At 37.5% G+C, this 22220-nt stretch overlaps 1 protein-coding gene across 1 annotated transcript in view; it reads right to left on the reverse strand.

Moving 5' to 3' along the window:
• Nucleotides 1-22220, reverse strand: part of Galntl6 (polypeptide N-acetylgalactosaminyltransferase like 6) — a 1116183-nt gene that overhangs the window by 51624 nt on the left and 1042339 nt on the right. Inside the window, exon 9 of the mRNA XM_071610524.1 lies at nt 11192-11413. Within this exon, the coding sequence (XP_071466625.1) occupies nt 11192-11413 (222 nt within the window). The remainder of the gene's footprint in view (nt 1-11191; nt 11414-22220) is intronic.

Raw genomic sequence — 22220 nt, forward strand, 5'->3', positions numbered from 1 at the left:
ATAATAATAGGCCATCTGCTTATACATTATTCAACAACTTGAATCATGTATTCCATACGGGTTCTAAGTTCTAAGATTGGGCTAATAAATATCCTTAATAAAAACTTTGAGTAAAATGTTATATTATTAAGGCATTGTCTCAAACACAATAATATATAATGTGTATTTCTATACAGAAAAATGATTTTAGTCTTGGGGTACAAGTAAAATAAAAATGCTGGTGTTTAGCTACCAAAACATCACCCAAAACATACTTATGCTTACTCTTTTCCTATAGATATTATGTTCACATATACCTTCAAAGGCAATGCATTTGGAATATTTTCATTATGAAAATTTCTATGAGGCAATCACTGAACTTTGTAAACCATCAGCATTTTACCATACGTTTTCATCTGCTCATTTCCCAATCTCCTCCTGTTTTGCTGGAGAATTTTAAACATAAACATCACATGTCCTTTCATCTTAAAGCTTCAATAAACTTCTCCAAATGAGTGTGAGAGAGAGAGTGACAGTGAAAGAAAAATAGGGAGAAAACATCCACAAATTAGCAATTGCTTAATATCCTTTAGTATCTGGTCCACATTCACATTGCCTTGCTAGTCTCCACATGTCTGTTTTGGTTAGTTTATTCTATTCATGATTCAGATGAGTTTCATTTTATTATATTTGAGCCTTGTGAGTGTCCTGTAAGCTAGAAGAGTTCCTCCTCCCTGTTTTTCTCTCTGCCATGGACTGATGGAAGAAATTGGGTTGCTACCATCTAGATTTAGCTTGAGGTGCTATTTGAATATTGCTCTACTCCTGAATTTCCTGAACACTAAAGTTAGAGCTAAAGGCTTGATTTAATTCAGTGTCAGTTTTTTTTTTTAAAGAATATTTCAGAGAAATGATTCTTGATTTTCTGGCTGTGTAAAGTCCCTCACATTATTTTGTATGTCAGAATATATATATATCTTTCAGCAATGCAAAAATTAATCAGTGGGTGTAGGTGATTTTCTGCTTGATAATTTTATTATGAATTTTGTCATTAACATTTTGTCTAACAACCTTACTATTCAGTGATGATCATTGCTCGATTCAGTTATTGCATTAGATGAATTGCAAAATGTTAATTTCTCTTTCTTTTGAATTTATTACCAGAAAAGCAAGACAAATGCTTGATTCCCCTGTAAATATTTCTTTTCAGAGTTGTGATTCAGTGTCCTAGCAACTGCCAGTGGTGACCAATGAGTTTTATTTGGTCTGTTTATCTCTCCTATCCTCTTTGAAAAAAGTTTCATTATTCCTTTACAGCTTTTTGTACAGTCAATACTTGTTAAGTAACTAAGTCACTTCTTTTGATGTTCATACTGTCTCTTCTATAACAAGGAGATCCACTTCTGGCTGATTTTTCTGTCCTTTGACATAATCCATTTGACCTTTTGATGGCTTCCTTCCCTCTCTGCCTTTTACAGTAACAAAATATCCCCACCCACCTTGTACATTTTCTGTCCCACCTCTGGAATTAAACATTTCTTCAATAAAATTAGTTTTGTTTAGTAAGGAATTTCATTTAGAGATCACAACAGGAAATTAGGTGTGTTCACTGAAATTAGATTGAAAAAAACATCTTAAAAGAAATTTTCAGTGGACAAAGCTACAAACGTGGTATTTTTCTTGAAAAAATCATCATAAGTTGATACTGAAATTTCCAGTTCAGATTCAAGATTATAGGGTATTTATTTCTTCAATTGTAGGTTTGTATCTCTTTTTATATATGCTCAAATTCTTGTTTGTAACAATAAGTAACATGCTTTTAAATATGGGCACTTGAAAGAAGGCAAATTCAAAAAGTATTTAAGTATTAGAAATGCAAATCAGACCCACATCATTGATTAATGGTTCAGGTTCTATGGATCCTTATTAGTTTTGTTCTACCTCTTCAGTCATGGACTGAGAGAGGTGTGCTAAGGTGTCCTTTTCTGGTGTATTTCCCTTTCTCTTTGCCTTTCCAATAGTTTCTGCTGTTAGGAATGTGTTTTTTTCAGTGGATTGTTGTTTTTGGTATTTTAATGTCTTGTTTGACCTCTTTAAAATTTAACATATTTTGTTTTAGTCCACCCACCCATTTAGAGTCCTTCTTTCTTTGATCTGAAGATCTCAAACTCTGCTGTCTTATTTGAACTTGCCTGATATTTTTATTCTTTCATTTTTAATCTTTTTGTATGATTTTGATTTTGTTATGTCTCGCATTGATAGCAGAGAGTTAGATTTGCTTTGTAGTATTAGATAGTCCAAATTTTTTTCTTTCAATAGATTCACTTACATGTTCTATTTCAGTTCTGACATTGATTTATAATATATCTACTATTATCTAGAAAGTCTTTCATCATATGGTCTGTTTTCTGTTTCCAATCTTTGGTATTTAGTATGGATTGTGTTTTGTTCGACTGGCAACTTTCACACTAGTATTCTATATAATATCTAAAGAGTCATTATTTTAGGTAAAGCCTAACTGTACCCTTCTCCAAGCAATACCCAAATTAGCTATACTCCCACCCCCTTTTCTTCCCTCTCCCCCAGTGGCTAGACGTGATATTCTTTTATTTCTGATCGATGCTCATGGATAATCAGCAAATCTATTTCTACTTGCCTTTCCCATTGGTTACTTGTATTATTTCTACATTGTCAGACCATATGTAATTTGTATATACTTCTGTCCTTACAGCCAGCTTCTGTATAAACCTCTGCCAAGCTTCTGCAAACAGATCATGGTTTTCTGATGTTCATTCTCTAGTATATTCCTCACAAAAGCTTTTCGTAAAACAAAACCTAAGTACTTGAATGTTTATAACTGTATTTTGATGGCCTTCATGCTTAAAGGATAGTTTGACTGGGTATAAAATCCTTGGCTCCTATTTTATTTTTTAAAAGATTTTTTTAAAAGATGGACAAAATATCTTTACTTTATTGATTTTATTTATTTTTATGCTGTGTTGAGGATCAAACTCAGTGCCTCACATGTGTGAGACAAGTGCTCCACCACTGAGCTACAACCCAGCCCCTTTTATTTTATTTTCTTGAGCATCTTTACAATACTGTTCTAATGCTTTCTGGTAAAAAAATGAGCTTCAAAGTCTAATTTTTTTTTCTGGTATAGGAATTATGCCATAAATTGTCCCAGAGGCACTTTACCACTGAGCCACACTCCCAACTCTTTATTTTTTCTTTTAAGAGAGTGTCTCATGAAGTTGCTTATGGCTCCACTAAGATGCTGAGGCTAGCCTTGAACTTGTGATCCTCCTACTTCAGCCTCCTAAATTGCTGGGATTATAGGTATATGCTGCCATGCCCATCTGTAATTTATTTATTTTTTACTTGAATGTTCATTTCCCCCCACTTTATTTAAAACACAATCAGGGCTGTGGGGCTGGCATAGCTCATTGGTAAAGTACTTGCCTGGCAAGCATGAAGTCTTGGGTTTGATTCCCAGCATAGGGAAAAAACAATTTCCCAGATATGTTCCTCTTAAAGTGTACATGGATTCAAATCCTTTATTTTTATGTTTACTTGAATTATAGGATTTAATATTTGTTTTTTTTAAAGGTGCTTTCTTTTTGGGAATTCTATGTGGAATGTGTTAATCTTTTGATGATTTTTTCCTTTTTACTTGTACACTTTTCCCTTTGACCCTCAATTATTCTTACTTTATTTTCCATGGTCTTTCTTGGCTCTTTTGTTTATTCTAATTTAGTCTTCATTTCTGAAATGATTTTCATTCTTTTGTGGTTCAGGCCTGAGTTTTCTCAGTTCTCTTTCCATAAAGTCGTGTTTCTATTCTAGTCATCTCATTTCTGAGCTGTTCTAACTCTGATTAATATGGTTCTTTCAAGCTTTGATTGTTTCTAAGATTCTTTAAGTTTATTTTGAAATTCACCTTCACTGAAGTCTTTACTTTCTCTGTGGTTACATTTGCACCATATTTTCATTGTCTGTTGGAACTATATTTGTTTCATTTTTATCCTTGTTTTTCTAGATGGGTTTTTTTTTTTATCATAAACTGCTTATACTTTCCATATATAAATGAGGTAGTTAATTGGACTATTAGAAGAAAGTTTCTGTGTAGGGCTCTCTTCTCTGTTGTGAACTTTTTAAAAAATAGGCCCTTTTTATCTAGACTTGTCTCCCATCTCTAAGGACTCAGCCTGTCTTACAAAAACTTCCTGTCTCTGACTCTGTGTGGTCTAGGGTTCCTTCCAAAACAGAATTGTTACTTTTACATGTATTTGGTTTTCTGTATGTTCTGAGGTCAATCACTATCTCCTTCTCGTGGCAGCTTCAGTTCTACTGGGATCTCCAGTGTTTCGTTTTGGATCCATCTCAGCAGATTAAAAAGTAAAATTGTGTGGGTGTGAGGAGGGGACAGGATGAGTCTCTGTCTTTCCAAAACAGGAGCGTTCTTGAGCGTTCGCATCATCATGGCTTGGGTACATTCCCATGTCTCCTAACTGGTTTCCTGTGGTCTGTTTGCAGAGGTCCTTAACTTACAGCCTGTGGGGAAATCTGAATTTCATTGGTTTGATTGTTTTTATTTCTGGTCTGTAAAGGATCTTCTGTTTTTTTAGGGGCAAATATCTGTTATTGATTTCTGAGTTCTCTCCTTGAACAAATGTCAGCACTCCTCTTTTTCTTTTTTACCAATTCCTCATCTGCTGTCTGCTGTTTAGGTCACACTAGTCTACACTCTAAAGTACCTGGGGATTCCTTATTCTCTGTTTTACATAAGATGATATCCATGTTTGTTTTTCCTTTTGTTATTCTAAATGTTTTGTTTGGTCTGAATAATTAAGTAAAATTATGTGGCTGCCCTGTTTTAAATTAATGAATTAAATAATTTTTGTTGTTCTTTTTTTTTTAGTATGAGAAATTCCAGTATATTTTATAAGCAAGAATACTGTGGGAAAGATTGCTTTTATCATTCCTCACATGATATTACATAAAGTTGTACAATTAAAATAATAACTAAAAAATAAAAATAAAGAAAATTTAATACTGACATGAATTCATGATGATTCCTGAAATTTCATTTATTCCTGTCACCTGAGCCAGGATATATTTATGTGTGTAAGTATGTATCAAATACAAATACCCATATTTTAAGAATGAACAAAATAAACAGCAAAGATAAAAAGTTTTGATTGGCATATTTATATATGCCATATAGAAGAAGAAAAACACATTTGTTAGCTCTGAAGCACCTCTGATTCCATTATGACTTGAGTCAAATTCCCACCAAGGGGGCGCTAAGATGTTCAGTTTGCTCATCTGGGAATATGGGACTAAAATTGTTGTAAGGCACTTGAAGTCTGTCTTCTTAACCCCGTCTCAACTGTTGAGAATTCAGAAAACATATAACAAAATTTGAAAGGATAATGCAATTCTTTATGTGTCCTTACATTTTTCTAAACTTCTTTGTTGAGCTCCAGAGAGATGAATTAGCATAGTCTACCAGCATTGCCTCTGCCTGAGAAAATAAATGACAGATCAAGTCAACTCTAATACACTCAGAATGACAAATCATCTTTGAATGACTGCTTAATTTAAAGATCTGGTTGGATGATCTATAGCACTCGGGTGGCAGAGATGATTCCCTGCATGGTTGCTAAGGGAACAATAGAACAATCTCACTTTGCAGCTTTTCTAGTTTCAAGACCCGGTTGCAGGGGAACTCAGGAAACCTGGCCTTGGCTCTCCCTGGAGAATGTGAGGAAGCTTTGCTCACTGTGCAGAAAGTACTGGCTTTTTAACTTTATCGCTCATCAGTAGTGCTCATACAGAATTTGAAAGAGGCCATATTACATTGTAAGATGGTCTTTTGGATAACGCACCTCCTAGTGTTGAACTTTCTTTCATGTAAGCTGATGTGGAGGAATTTGAAAAGCTTTGTGCACAGTGAGAACATTAGATGAAAGAGGAAGCAAGCAGGTGAAAAGAAGTCAAGAGCAACAGCTCCAGAGGAGAAACTGAAATTATTTTGGGTGACTGTCTTTGTGAACAATCTTCCATTCAGGGTGACATTCATCTTGGTAAAGGAATTTAAATAAGCAGCCAAACTAGTTCAGTATTGAGATGAAATTTGAAAATAAAGATTTAAAATCAGTTTTGCACAATTGCAAGATGACAAATGGATGTGCTGAGATTGGCACATTGAGGACAGTAAGTAGACACCTTTTAAAAGAATTTATGGCACTGTTTAGAAAAGACACCTTTGTCTGTTTTACATCTTTTATTCTGCCTCCTTACACACAATGTTTAGAATTCTGTAGAACTCTTCTTTCTGGACTATAAAGGAATACTATAAATGACTTTAGCAAATTCATGAATTCTAAGAAGGGGAAAGGATAAGAAGGAGAAAAATAATAGGAAATTCAGTTTCTTTCATTCAGAGTCTTGACACAAAAAGAGACACTTCATATGTGAGTAGTTTAAGAAGAGTTTTCCACTTTAAACCTGTTCTTACCTCATCTAAAATAGCATCCCAGAAAAGCACATTGCTTCTCTCTGAGTGCTACTAAGGGAGGTATGATTTCTATGGCTCAAAATCCTACTTGGTCTCTCTGGGCCCTCTTGCCTCCGCAGTTACACCCACTACTCTAAAGCACTGGAGGATAGGATGCCTTCTGGAGAGTGCCTCTCTGTCAGATGTGACTCCCATTCTTTTTCCCTTTTGGCAGTGCTGGGGATTGAATCCAGGGCCTTGCACATTGTAGGGAAGTGCTCTACCAAGGAGGTTTACCCCTGGCCCTTTGTTTTATTTTGAGACATGGTCCTGCTAAGTTGCACAGGCTGGTTTCAAACTTTGTGATCCTCCTGAGTAGCTGGGATTAAAGGCATGGGCCACTGCCTGGCTCAGATGTGACTTTCATCTCTTCTGCCTACCTTATAAGTAGAAAGCTGGTAGAGAGAGTTGGAAATTGCTGGATCAGAGGCTTTTTTGCTTTTGGATTTCTCCTCTTTCCCTTAAGTTGAGAGAAGTGAATATTTTGGATGTAGATCTGACAGTCCATTAGAATCGATTACCTGAGATTTATTATGAAAACTGTCCTTCTGGTCAGGGTTTCCAAAGAGGTCTATTTTTGTCTGGCCAATGGGGGAGTGATGCAGAGACTCCTCCCTGGGGTGAGAGAGAGAGAGAGCGAGAGCTCACTAAGCTCTGCATATGGGCAGAGTAGGAGAGAGGTGAATGGGACTAGACGGAGCCAGGATCTGAAGGAATGATGGAATAACACTCAGGATTCCTGGGGTTGGGGGATTCTAAGTATTGGGAGAAGCCAGTGCAAAGGCCCTGAGGTGGGATTGTGCCTGGCCTGTTTGAGGAATGGCAATGAAGCCAGTGTGGCTAGAGAAGGGTAAACGAGGGTGAGTAAATGATGGTGGTGGGGTCAGGGGCAGGGGGCACAGGGGTGAAACCATTTAGGATCTTTGATTTTCATAGAGAGAGGTGGTAGGATTTGAAAGGTTCTGAGTGGAAGAGTGGTCTCATCTCCCATTTTAAATGGGCTGTGTTGCTATTAAAGGGAAAGGAAGGGCAGAACAGGGCCATGATTTGGGAGAGAAGTGCAGTCTTGAGGCTAAATTTGTCAGGGAAATGAGCAACCGTTTATGGGCTGTTTATGGTCTGCGGCATACCCTGAGCAAACCGAGTTCCAACTACTGGAGCCAAAAGCCGCCTAAGCACTTCATGGTTTACTTAGAGTCAGTCAGGCGGGCCCAGAGAAGCAGGTGGAAACTATCCCAAGCACCAGTGCGAAATAGGTGGCCCTGCTTGCCATACAGGGTGCTTGCGCTTGGTTGCTGGAGGTCTGTGGTTTCCTCCCAGAGTTACTAGAAAAGAACCAGAGTCGACATTCATCTTTTCACTTTCTTACAAAACAGCAACTGACCTATCACATTTACTTAGGAGCTTTGCCTAGGCTAACAACTGAAAGTTTATGGGAAATCAAAGAGCCCTCTCATATACTGGATTGGATTCTGGGACAGAAAAGGGAACATTGGTGAAAAAACGGGCAAATTCTGAATGAACTCTGTAGTTCAGCAGTTACTATCGTACCAATGTTAATGAATTAACTTGATAAATAGACCAGTTGAGGTTGTTAAATATGAAATGTTAACAGAAGCAGCAGCTGGGTGAAGGTGTATGTGAACTTTTTTATTTTTTATTTTTTTTTACGACTTTGGCAAGGTTTCAGTTAATCTAAAATTTTATTATTTTTAAATAAAATTTAAAATAAAAAGTTTTACTTAAAAAAATCCAAAAGGGGGAAGAATGACACATGTGAACAGTTTGAAAGATAACTTTTCAGAGATTAAGTTGTTCCCCAAATATATTCTAAACTTTTAGTCATTTTTAAATCCACTCTTAAGAAATAGCTTGTTTTTCTACAACATAGAGTTAGAAAATAGCCTTTTGGTTATGGTTTAGATATGAGGTATTCCCCCTAAAGCTCTTGTTAATGCAGGAATATTCAGAGGTAAAAATGAGTAGATTATTAGAGCTGTAACCTAATCATTCCCCCCCTAGTTTGAACGGACTGATTAGGTGGTAACTGTAGGCAGGTGGGGTGTGGTTGGAGGAAGTGGGTGAGGGGGGTGTGCCCTGGAAGGGTGCATCCTCCCTACGGCCTTTTCCCCTCTGTCCGCTCTCCCTCGGCTTCTTGACCCTACCATGAGGCCAGCAGCTTTCCTCTGCTGGATCATTACCCTTAACGCGGTGCCTCATCTTGCACCCAGAGCAATGGAGTGGCCCTCTGTGGACTGAGACCTCTGAAACCATGAGTCTCAAATAAACTTTTCCTCCTTTAAGTTGTTCTTGTCAGGTTTTGCTTCCAGCCACGCCAAAGCTGACTAAAACACTCTCTTTTCATCACTTCATTTAGATTAAGCTGCATTACAAATACTTCACCTGCCTTCGGAATTCAATGTGCATCTTTCACTTCTTTCTGGATTCTGTCCCACCTGGGAAATAGATTCTTTTCAAAACTATTTACCAGTGCAAAGCCTTATTGTTTGTTGATTTCTCTTCTTTTTTGCCTTTCTTCAGTCTTCTAGGTCTTCACTCTTGGTATACACCCACATCTCTTCTTAGCAAATGTAACTGATCAGCACTGACCCTTGAACTAGACTCAAGGATGAAAACACGCTGCTATAGCCCACTGGGTCTTTCAGTGGCTCTTGTTTTGATTATTTCTGGCAGGCTGTATTTTTTCAAGAACCTCCTCAATGGAAACAAGTAGCCTTATGAATTCAGGTTATGGATTAATCAGGTAATATGAGAAAATATGACCAATTGCAGTTTGAAGTGGTAGTCAGATAGGAACAAAAATTTATGTTGCCACATAAGGCAGGAAAAAGATTGATGAGATTTTAACCCAGCATTAAATCACACAATGATACTCTGGGGGTCTTCAAGTATATTTCTTAGTTATTTGTTAGGACAGCCTTTTAAACTACCGTGGGAAGCTGACAGACAGATAATTAACCAAAAAGCTTTAGGAGGAAACTCTCCACTTATTGGGTAACAAATCTTTATGCTTTCTACTATGTTAGGCTAAGAAAGTTCTTCCTAGTATGTACTTTAAATTTCCAGTGCTGTAAATTAAGCTCATGACAGAGAGCTAAAATCAATACAAGTAGACGGACAATACTAATATTCCAGGGAAGTTTTAATGAAATATTTAGGATGGCAAGAATGAGGCCAAATAAGCTGAAAATGTCAGGACCACCTACACATACTACCCCCCCCCGCCCCGCCTCAAAAAAAAAAAGGTGTGATGGGGAGGGAGATGGAGCTTGAGGTGATGGCCTTGACTCTTTCCCTCATACCTGGGATATTCCAGGTCCAGGCAGAGAAAGGCATTTTCTTGGATTCTTTCAGCAAAACAAGTTGCTGTGACATTCTAAATGCATCTTCTCCAGGGAACTGGGACAACTCAACCAGGAAAGATGCCTGAATGTTCTGGCCTCTTCTCTCACACCATGGAGCAATTTTTTTTTTTTTTTTTTTGGAGTTCAACAGCCAGTGACAATAACTAAGCAATGGCATCTTCTTACCCACACTGTAAAGCCAAGGATGACATCAAAAATCTCCTCCAAAATGATTGACAGACCTTGGCTGTTGAAAGGCTGGAGAATTGGGACAGTGTTGGCATCTGGCCCAGCCCATCCTGCATTACCCCTTGGATATATCCTCTGCTCAAAGCAGGTTAAATTGTGAGGAGAAATCCACCTTATCTGATACTAGTCTTTGCTTTACAGCACATTCTTTTCTATAGGGAAATGGCTACAGTAACAACATTGAATGGCATGGAACCCAGTACAATAGTCCTTTTTATGCCAAAAGACAGATACTTTAAATTTAGGACCTGGGGCTATTCAGCTCTTTCCATCAGGAAGTGAAATCAAGTAGAAGTGTTCAAAGGTGGAAAGGTTACTGCTTATTTCAGGAACCAATATGGCTCTGGCACATTCCACAGTCTATATATTATGGAAATGCATTCCTTCGTAATTCTGCAGAATACACCCTGTTAGAAAAAGAGCCAAGTGCTCCCCCCCCCCGCCCCCATTACCTTGCATACATAAAACAGCAACAGGGCTATGCATAGAGAACAGCAAGGGATCTTATTATGGATAGCAGATTGCCCTTATTTGCACTGTGTCATGACATATATTTTCATTCTCTACAAGATCTCAGAATTTCACAAATCTCAAGTAAAAATATTTCCCAGGTTTGCTTGATTATTTATTTATTTTTGTGGTATTGGGAATTGAACCCAGGGGCTTGCTCATGCTAGGCAAGTGCTCTACTATCGAACTGCACAGGCTGGCTTATAATTTCTTATTCTCCTGTCTTAACCTCTCAAGTAGATGGGATTATAGGAGTACGCCACCATACCTGACTTTTCAGGTACATTTTTAAAAGCCCATCTGAGGAGTCAACAGTGGTCAATAGTTCTGGGTTGGGCTATCAATACTGAAGGTTGAATCTTTATTTCTAGTGATTTCTAAAAATAGGGTGGGCATTCATTTATCTGAGGTGATTTAAATTGATCTTTCTTGGCTGCAGGGATCAAGAACGAAGGCTTAGCTGTCCCTCCCAGCACCTGAGGCTTTGAGAGATGGACACACACAGGTAAGAGCACAGTTTCCTCACCTCACCCCAGGCGGCAGGTGGGGGCTCCACAGGAGGGTAGTATTTAGGCACATCCCAGGCCACTGCAGCCATGAACCACTTGAAGTCCTTGCACTTGAGCTGTTTGCGCAACTCCTTCTGGGCAGAGATGTCCCCAGTAGAGAGGTGTCTGTACTCAGGCCGCCGCTGGTAAATGTACTCAGCAAATTCATCCATCCAGGTCTCAGCCACCCGTTTCAGGTTCTGTGCAGTAGAAAAATAAAAACTGTCTTTTACTGGCTGATATGCTCCAAGGGAAGCTTTAGTTGCAGAAGAAAATGAAAAGAGAAGAATCAAAGAAATCAGAAAACCTCAGGCAGCTTTGGTTGGTGGCTTGTTAACAAAGAGAGTTTTCATAACTGCAAGAAGTGTGATATGATTGGCCTGTGGCTTTGAGCATAGTTTGCTTCTGGCATGGGGTTCATATGCCAATTTGGTAATTAATTTATCAGAGCCAGTAAAGATTTGGCTCACAATTATATCAACTTTCTCCTGCCTGTTATTTTATGACCAGGGAGCAGGAAGCTCAGCCCTTCTGTCAGTTTTGGGATTGAGCAGGTTACCCACACTGGGTCTCAGATTCTTCACCTGAGAATGGCAGTAGCAAGAGATAGCTACCCAGGGGGTGGTTGTAGGATTAAGCAAGGTAACAACTGTGAACTGCTTAGAATGATGCTTGGCACATGTAGATAGGATGAAAAATAGAGTCATTATTATTAGTAGAGGGAGAGTGCAGATTGGTAGGAGACCCTGGGTCCTAGGCTTGGTCATACATACTCAGCTGTTCCTATGGCCTTTGGGAGGGGCTTTAGTGGAGATGAGATGCTCTCTAAGATCCCTTCAAATTCTATGGTGCTGAGTGGTAGAGGGAACAACTGCCTTTGTCCAGAAGGTACCAGTTTTGACACCTCCAGCTTGAAACAAAGGCTGGTGTCCCACAGGCTCTTATTCTTGTTTTTCCAGTTCAAATTAATTCCTTATGTTAAGTGCATGGCTGGAATGAGCACTGACCTGATTCGGTTTCTCTTGGGAACTTTAATAAGATTGAGACAAAAGTGACTCAGGTAAAAACTAGTGATATTTAGGGAAATCACTTTGTCTTAAAAATTGCTAATTTAGGACAGAACCATGCCCAGAGTTTTGCTGGATTAGGAGTCACAGGTTTTGATACCTTATTCCTAATATCTACTTTCAGTGTCTCCTGATGGACTCCCCATCAGTCCGCTCCACACGATCCATGGATTGTGTTTGTTCTGCATCTGCAAGATGCAGAAAAGAGGCAGAGCCACAGAGACTGCTCTGGTTTCTTGGTTGCCTCTATTCCTCCCTTTTTGAGAAACATATTGCCTAGATAGGAGGGTAGGGAAATGATACAGACAGTCTAAGAACTGTCCCCTGATGGGGAGTCATCTATCATTGCTTGCTGTCTCATTTCTCATCACCACTGTCTTGTCTATACACTTCTGACTCCTCACTCTATTTGACCTTGACACATGATCAAAGTAGCTCTTGCCACTGATTCTGAATTTCCCAATTCATTTGGGGACAGGAAAAGACCTCTCTGTGATGGCACATGTACTATATATATGTATGGAACCCAAGTGAGAGTCTGTAGCATTCATCTTGCCATTTACATTTCGTTTTGACAAATGCTCTGTATGAAATGAATTCTTTTTATTTGTCTTCAGACAGACAATTTTTATGAAGATTATGAAAAGATTCAAAGAGAATGGAAGAAATTAGTTAATATTAAAACTTTTTGATTTTAGGCTGTAGTTATAATCTTTTTTAAAAAATTTCAATTAGTAAATAAAGTGGAAATACTTAATTTTCAACTAGTTTTACATCTCTCTGATAAGTGAAAATGAATAAGTTTAGGACAATATCAAAAAGTAGAAGCAAAGAAGCAAATTACCCAGAAATAATGAGAAAGTGACTTTATTAAGAGAAAATAAGTTTTAAAACTTCTGATAGCTCACAAAAAAGAATTCATCATGAGGGAATCTATTTTGACTTAAACACTTTAAAACTGTGTCATAAAGTTAGAGGTAGTTTTTTTTTAATATTTAAAGACTTTGTTTTATTCATTTTTTTATTTATTTGTACTGGAAATTGAACTCAGGGGCACCCAATCTCTGAGCCACATCCCCATTTTTAATTTTATGTTTTATTCAGAGACAGGGTCTCACTGAGTTGCTTAGCACCTTGCCTTAGCCGAGGTTGGCTTTGAACTCCCAATCCTCCTGTATCAGCCTCCCAAGGGGCTAGGATTACAGGCATGTGCCACTGCGCCCAGCAAGACTTTTTTTTTTCTTTTTTCTTTTTTTATTATAGTACAAAGACTGGTGATGTGAAGGTGGAGATGTAGCAGCCATTGTCATCTGCCTATTCTGATGGCCATGAATGTGCAAAAGCTACCGCCACCCTGTGTTATGCTTTTCCCAAAGCTGCCCATCAGATCCTGACCCCACACACTAATCCTGAGGCAGAAAAAGCTGCTAAAGAGTATCCTGGCTTCCCTGCCTGTGGTCCAACACATCACAAAGCCCATCTCCATGAGGCTGAAGCAGCTTGGTGGGGACTCTATTCCATAGAGACCCATGGCCACCAGCATCTAGCTTGTGGTCTCAGCCTCTCAGTTTTCTAGATCTATTTTTTTCAAATTCTAGCACCTTGCATGAATACAAGCACATGTGCATGCTCATCTGGGCATATAAGCTGTTGGAATAAGAAAGTATCATATTATGAATGAATGTGAACAAATTCATAGGGTGTGCATATAACTATTGATAAAGGTCTTGAAATAGGAACAATTAAAGGAAGTGCCATTGGTAAAGGCTAGATTTTGTTTCTTTGGGTTTTTGAAACAGAAATGGAAATATTATTAAACACCTCAAAGAGGAACTGATTAATTTAGATAGATACGATTTAGAAATGGCTCAAAGAATGATGATCAATGTTATTCAAATAAGCAATATTAATAAGTAAAAGGGGTGGGTGATAAATTGTCAGCTTCAGGAAAACTGTATTACTACTAACTAACTGAGGGACTAGCCAGTTAGCTGTGCATCATCATGTCCTTTTCAAATTGAAATACATTAAGTTGTAGATTAGATTTTATGATTTCTCAAACACTTCAGAACTATTAGGACCATGAACATATCTCAGGAATAATGTCAAATCATTGATTATTTTTTTTTATTTTTTCAGGTGTTATTGTTTAGGTATGAAGTATTCCCCAAAAGCTCATGTGTGAGATAATGCAAGACCATTAAAAAGTAAAATGATTTTGAGAGTTGAATTAATCAATGAATTAATTCAGTGATATGGATGAACTTGGTGGTAACTGTGGGAAGACAGGATTGTGGCTGCAGGGGGTAGGTCACTGGGAGCATGTGTTTGGAGTATATTTTTTTGTCTCTGGTGAGCAGGTCTCTTTCTCTGCTTCCTGGCTGTTATTTACTGAGCTGTTTTCTCCATCGTGCCCTTCTGCCAAGATGTTCTGACTCACCTTGGGCCCAGAGCTATGGAGTCAATTGGCTTTGGACTGAACTTCTGAAACTGAGTGTCCAAATAAACTTTTCCTCCCCTATCTTGTTCTTGTGAGGTATGTTGGTCACAATGAGGAAAAGTTGACTAAAACACTAGGAGAAAGTAATAATAATTTTATAATAATTGCAAAGACTATGATGGCTGGTTTCTCTCTAATTATGACTGTTCCATAAACATTTAAATGCAAATAAAAATCCTGACCATTCTCTATTGAGCCAATAACTCATTAGACATCTTCAATTATAGGTTCTCTAAATAGAATTTCCTATCAGGAGGAAGCTTTCAGTTGTTATGGTCAAGGAATAGCCTTCAATCTCAAACCATCCAGGTGGCTGGCCAAATAAAATCACTCTGGAGTCATTATTATGGAAGTAACAATATATTAATTTGTCAGAGTAGTTCTTTTATAGATTGTAGACTAAACCCACTCACTCCAGGAAATAGTCATAATCATATACATATTTGAATTCATCAGTGTATTTACATAGGAGTACAAAGTACACATTCAAATACATGGAGGTAATGGGGTAGGTGCAAAGCAGTATTTCTCACTTAAGCATTCATAGCTGTGAAAACTTGTGTAGGCTTATGAAACAGAGATATCCCCATAACATTTCTTGCCAGAAATGATAAAAGAGAAAAATAATTCAATCTTGAGTTGTCCCATCTGTTTCTGAGATTGAATGAAATTGGTAAAGTTTCTGAGATGTTCAAATAATAGTTATCAAGAGGAAAAAGAGTCTAAAACTTGGACAACGGGAGACAGATACATGTGGTCATTTACTCCTGAACTACCAGAAGTTACATCTATAGACATTTTCTTGTACACATGGAGCCATTTCGTGAAATTTAAACAAAAGTGCTTTAACTTCAGATGTCCTTGACCCCCTCAAAATTTCTGGGGATTCCCATGGGTGGGTGTTCACACATATGTCCTTCATTTCCTTTTCCTGTTTGGGGATTTTTTCTACTGCTGGCATCTTTCCCTCTGTTGTGCAAATACTTGAATGGGGGTGCTTAGGTACTTTTCTTCATCTCTTAAATGCCTTCAAAGTAGATCACTTAAGTGTAGGCTTTTCCTGAAGATTTTCAGGCAATAGCAGAGACTTACATGATTCAACAGCAAGAATGATGCTATAGGATGGAGCATTTGACCTCTTGAATTCTTTTAAATCTTTTGATTGCTGTAGGAGATGTCTCCCTAACCAAAATTTCCTTCTTCAGTCTGATGGCTTCCTGCCATGATACTGCCCTCAAAATTTCTTTAAGCTCTCCTTTGTAGAGCTGTACCAGAATATCATGTTTTCCTTTTTTCATGAAGATCAGATTCATCTTCTTCATTGTCCCTGATCATCCTGGACAACTCTGAGGTCTATTTTTTCCCATAACCAAAATGTTCCTTCCAGGTGTTTCTCTAAACAAGACAGTTCCCCTAAAGAAACATCTGACTCTTGAATTATACCCCACCTCCAAGTTTTTGCTACATAAGGGTTGCCCACTGATTAAAACATTCCACAATAGGTCCCTGGTAGTTCTCTTAATGTTATTCTCCTGCATGAAACTTCTGTTTATATGAACTTCTCCATTCATTGCCTCTAAAAAAAAAATTCAAGTACCTCCTGCCTTTGTCCACGTCAGTTTTCCTTCCTCAGTGCTCTCTCCTATTTGTTTGCTCCCATCTGTTCCATGAAACTTTTTATTTCTTCCAATTAGAATTGCCAGATAAAACACATGGCATATAGTTAAGTGTGAATTCCAGAAAAACAACAAATAATTTAAAAATACAAATATAATTAATGCTGAAATTAATAGTATTGCATGGGGCATGCCTTTATTGAAAATTCTTGTTGTTTATATCTGAAATTCAAATTTAGATGAGCATCTTGTACTTTTATTTGCTAAATCTGGCAACCCTACATCCCCAAATACATAATTTTCCAATAATATGTGTTCCGTGAATGTTTGTAATTCATTTAGTGACTCTATGTGCAGAGGCTGGCACACCTCGATGCTATTGACAATACATTCACCAAAACATGGTGAATGTTTTGCTTCTATGGAAATTATTCCAGGGAAGTTTCCAGCAGCTCTCTGTGGAGAAGTCTGCTGTGATACACAGCTGATATCAAATAAACACGCAATCCCACTGCTTTTCAGCTTCTAACAGGTGGCTCCTGCTGGCCCTCTATCTGTGAAGCAAGCAGGGAGGTAGCCACAGAGCTTAAGGAAACAGCAGGGCTAATTGGTAGCTAGAGGCAAAGGCTCAGCATGGCTAGAATGGTCTGATTAAGGCGCACTGCTAACTTCTGAGAATGAGTAGGTGAAGGCCCTCTATCTTTGCATATCTGAGCTGGGCTTCATTTAAGATCAAGTTCATGTGAACACAGAAGATTGGGGTAGAGGGCCCAATTGCATTTGAGTTGGATGGACCTGAGAGGTCTTCCCCTGCTGGGAAAGTGCCCACAGCATAGAGGTCATGTTACTGTTTAAGAAAGATATCTACTGGAGCTGAGGAATGAATATAGTTCTTTGGTGTAGAAAGCAAATGAAGGATTTCTCTATTTTAAAAAGCTGCACACCTTCATACTTCTTGGTGATAAATGAAGTAAAAGCTGTTATTCTGAGCACCTTCTATGTAAAAGACATTGGTAGCATGCTCTATTTTTATGGCACCCTCTGTGATTTCTTGCCTATTAATCACAACATGTTCCCCTATTCAACCCAAACTGGTATTAATCTCTGCTTTCTCTGTGTTACCCATATATTTATTAACGCATTTAACACATTCAGCTCTATTTAGATGTCTTTTGCATTCAAGTCCTATTTTCTTTGTACAGTCCAGCACTAAATCTGTCCTTAATTCTAACACTCATCAGGTCTCAGAATTGATATTTTACAAGGAACATTAAATCACATTTCTAGCTCAGTTCATATGAATGGATTTCTAGTTCTGACTGTTCATCTTTATTGGGCAGCAGGAAGAAAATAGATCGTTTCATTTTTTTTTCCTGCTGGTTCAAGAAGCTACATGTGCTAATTATTTTTTGGCCAGCAACATTTCAGGCCCTACTGTTCAATTCTCCTAAAGATGCAATCCCTGTTCAGCTTCTCAGCATAATTTTTGGGAGTCAATTAAAATTGTTTCCCTGGCCATGAGACTGTCCCAGACATTTATATTATTTGGACCACCTCATCTCAGCAACGTGCTTCTGCTTCTTTGTGCAGGGGGTGATTATTACATATGCATCCTAATCCACAAGCTGGGATTGTGTCAATATTAGCCTATTGTATTATGGAGAGTTGAGTAATAGATTTTTCTTTCTTCAGCTATATATTGTTTGGTGCTTCCTGGGCCCCAGAAACTAGTAACAGCTCACAGAGCCAATCTCATACAGATACAGTTTCTTATTTGTCACAGTCACTCCTACAGCAAGGAATTGTATCCCTATCCCATGACTTTAAAATTTTTGCTTTGATTTGAATGCATTTCTCATCTCTTCTTTGAAGCTTAAGAGGGCTTTAGTGGCTCAGTAGTCCCATCCCAAAGCCCTCTTATCATTGATAATATGATAATGTCATGATGGGTACAGCTCAAAAGAGAATCTCTTTAAGCGAGTCCCAACCTCAGAACAATTATTCAGCCCCATGCTACTTTCCTCTGATCTGAAGGCTTCTTTGAAGTCAGTGGGAAACCTTCAGTGTAGGGAGAGGAGGCTAATCCAGTTTTACAAACAAGGCTTCTCTGACAGACAATTTCCTCTTCCTTCTTCCCCAAGGCTGTGTGAGTTGTTTGTAGGTGGTTACCTGCTTTTGGTTGTCTTGAACAAAGGTTAGCTTTTTCTTTGATTTTATATATTTATCATATTTTTGCCTGAATCTTTTGAATATTTATGGTAGTGTTTATGGAAGCATTTGATGTAAGGCTGAACAAAAATCAACTCCCTGAATGATTTAGTAATATATCTTATTAAAAAAAATGTTGGTAAACTTAACTTTAAAAAACAACATCATTGAAGAATAATAGATATATATGAAACTGCTTATATTTAAAGTGTGCAATTTGGCACACTTTGACAAACGTATATATTCAATGAAATCATCACCACAATTCGGATAATGAACATATTCATTGCCTCCAAATGTTTCCTCTTGCTTCTGACAGTTCTCAGTTTCTTTCCTGTGGGAGTTTTAACCATTCTCAGGTAACCAGCAATAAGTTGTTTGTTTTTTTTTTTTGGGGGGGGGACTGTTATTTAATTTGCATTTTCTGAACTTTTATATAAGTAGAATCATAGAGTATGTGCTTTTTCCACCTGGCTTCTTTCACTCAGCATAATCATTCTGAGGTTCATTCATATAGTTTTATGTATTACTTTTTTTTTGTATCAAGTATTGAACCCAAGGGTTTTCAACCACTGAGCCATATCTTCGGCCCATTTTATTTTTTACTTTGAGACAGGGTCTTGCTAAGTTGCTTAGGGCCTTGCTAAGTTCCTGAGTCTAGTTTTGAACTTGTGATCCCCCTGCCTCAGCTTCCCGAGCCTCTGGGGTTACAGGCATGCACCATGTATTACTTTATACTGTATTTTGTCATATGAATATACCACAATTTGTTTATCCATTTCCCAGATGATGGACTTGTGGGTTATTTCTAGTTTTGGGTTATTTCTAGTTTTGGGCTATTACAGATATAGCTATTATGAACAGTCTTATACAAGTCTTTGTATGGGCATTTGCTTAAATTTCTCTTGGGAATATATCTTGAAGTGGAATGATTGGATCATGTACTAGGTATATGCCTAACTTAAAGAAACTGCTAAACTCTTTTCTAAAGTGGTTGCTGTATTGAACATTCTCATCAGCACTATATGATTATTTCAGTTACCTTACAACTTCCTCAACCCATGTTATCATCAGCCTTTTTAATTTTGGCCAGTATAAAATTGTGTAGTAATAACTCATTATAGTTTTAATTTGCATTTCCCTAAGGACTAATGATATTAGGCATCTTTACATTTACTTATTTACCATCTATATATTGTCCTTGGTGAAGTATCTGTTCAATTATTTTTCCCATTAAAAATTATTATTTTGGTGCTGGGGATTGAACCCAAGATAATTTTTTTAAATATGTATTTTTTATTTGTCCTAATTAGTTATACATGGCAGTAGAATGCATTTTGACATATCATACATAAATAGAGTATAACTTCTCATTCATCTGGTGATGTAGAGTTACACAAGTCATGTAATCATATATGCATATAGGGTAATAATGTCTGATTCATTCTTCTATATTTTGTGCCCCTATGTTCCCTCTCTTTCGTTCACTCCCCTCTGTCTAATCCAAAGTACCTCTATTCTCCCCACCCTTATTATGAATTAGCATCCAAATATTAGAGAAAACATTGGGCATTTTGTTCTTTGGGACTGGCTTATTTCACTTAACATAATATTCTCCAGTTCCATCCATTTACTGGCAAAATGCCATAGTTTCATTCTTCTTTAAGGCTGAGTAATATTCCAGTGTGTGTGTGTGTGTGTGTGTGTGTGTGTGTGTGTGTATATATATCTCACAGTTTCTTTATCCATTCATCTGTTGAAGGGCACCTAGGTTGGTTCCATAATTTAGCTATTGTGAATTGAGCTGCTATAAACATTGATGTAGCTGCATCGTTGTAGTGTGCTGTTTTTAAGTCTTTTGGGTATAAATCTAGGAGTGAGATGACTGGGTCAAATGGTGTGAACCCATGGATCTTGTTCATGTTAGTCATGTGCTCTATCATTAAGCTATACCATGGCTCTTGATTTTTTAAACTTTGAATTTTGAGAATTCTTTATATATTTTGTGTACAAGTACTTTGTCAGATATGATTTGCAAATATTATCTCAGTCTTTGCCTTCTATTTTTATTGCCTTAGCTGTCTTTGAACAGTAGATGTCTTAATTTCAATGAACTTCAATTTATCAATTTTCCCCCCTAGGGATAATTATTATGGTATTTCTTAGAAGTTTTCACGTAACTTCATAAATTTTTTCTTCTATTTTTCCCTAAAAATATTTCAGTTTTACCCTTTACATAAGTCTGCTTCATTTTAAGCTCAATTTGTACATCGTTCAAGATATGGATTGAAATTTCCTTTTTTTTGGGTATGGGATATCCAATTGTTCTAGCATTATTTGCTGGAAAAACCTATCAGTTCTCCATTGTATTAGCTTTAGACCTTGTTGAAAATCAATCAATCCTATGAATCCATTTTTGGACTCTATTCTCTTTAGCAATTTAAACATTTTTTAAAACACTGCACATGTCTATCAATTTTTGTCATTGTTGAGTTGTAAGTAGTTTAAAATATGCTCTGGATATTAACCCTTATCAGATATATGATCTGCAAATTTTTCTCCCTTTCCTTCACTACCCTTTTACTCTGTCAGTCATATCCTTTGATGTATAAGTTTGCCTAATTTTTAAGCTTCTAGTGTGTCACGTGAAATAATTATGTCTCTTAAGGTAAAACTATGCTGAATGTTTCCTATGAAAGGCTGCTAAGCAAAAACCGCAGTATTAGTTATTTATTGATGCATAAGAAATTACCCCACACCTGAGTGGCTTAAAACAATAATAAATTTTAAAAAATCATTCATAGCTTCTGTGGGTCAGAGCTTGGGAGTAGTTTCTGGTTAGGCAATCTGGTTAAGATTTCTCATGAGTTTCAATCAGATTCTTCCAGAGGAAGCAATCATAAATTTTAATGGGGCTGGAAGTTCTTTTTCCAAGATGGCTTAATTACATTGTCACATTGGTGCTTGCTGTTGGTAAGAGGACTCTATTCTCTCTCATATGAACTTTTATACAAGGCTTCTTGAGTATCCTTAAGACTTGGTGTTGTTGTAGGGTGTGAACTGATAAATACAATCAATAAGAGTGTAAGTTATAGGTTATAGATTAGAAAAAATATAGATTATAGATATAAGATTTTGACAAGTGAGAAAAGACAATTATAAAGCAAGAACTGTCATAGAAAGGCCTAAGACTCCATTTTGTTGCCTTCTATAAAAATACTGTTACAAGAGCTGTTTCTGAGAAACTGAGATGAAAGCTGTTTTCTTATAATATATTGTTTTTTGTACTTTGTACCCTACAAAATGTACTTAACCCAGGATGTGGTGGTCTTGGTGACCCAAGACATTGAACTGATCCTCACCCCTGCTAACCACCTGCTCAAACTCAGGATACTGTTGTCTAACACCTGCTTAAACCCAAGATGCGATTGCCTTGAGTTGCTGTGCTAATTGCTGTCTTAGGTTCTATGACTGGCTTGCTTGCATGACACTAAGGAAAGTCCCTGAGCTGGGTTTTTGTCCTTAAATTCCCAAGACATAGGCCAGGAAATTGCTGTTCTCCCACAGAGCTTCAGTCTCTATGGGTGGGTGACAGTCCCTGGCCAGGTATAAATAA

This window comes from Marmota flaviventris, chromosome 3 (assembly GCF_047511675.1).
Source record: "Marmota flaviventris isolate mMarFla1 chromosome 3, mMarFla1.hap1, whole genome shotgun sequence".
Classification (NCBI taxonomy): Eukaryota; Metazoa; Chordata; class Mammalia; order Rodentia; family Sciuridae; genus Marmota; species Marmota flaviventris.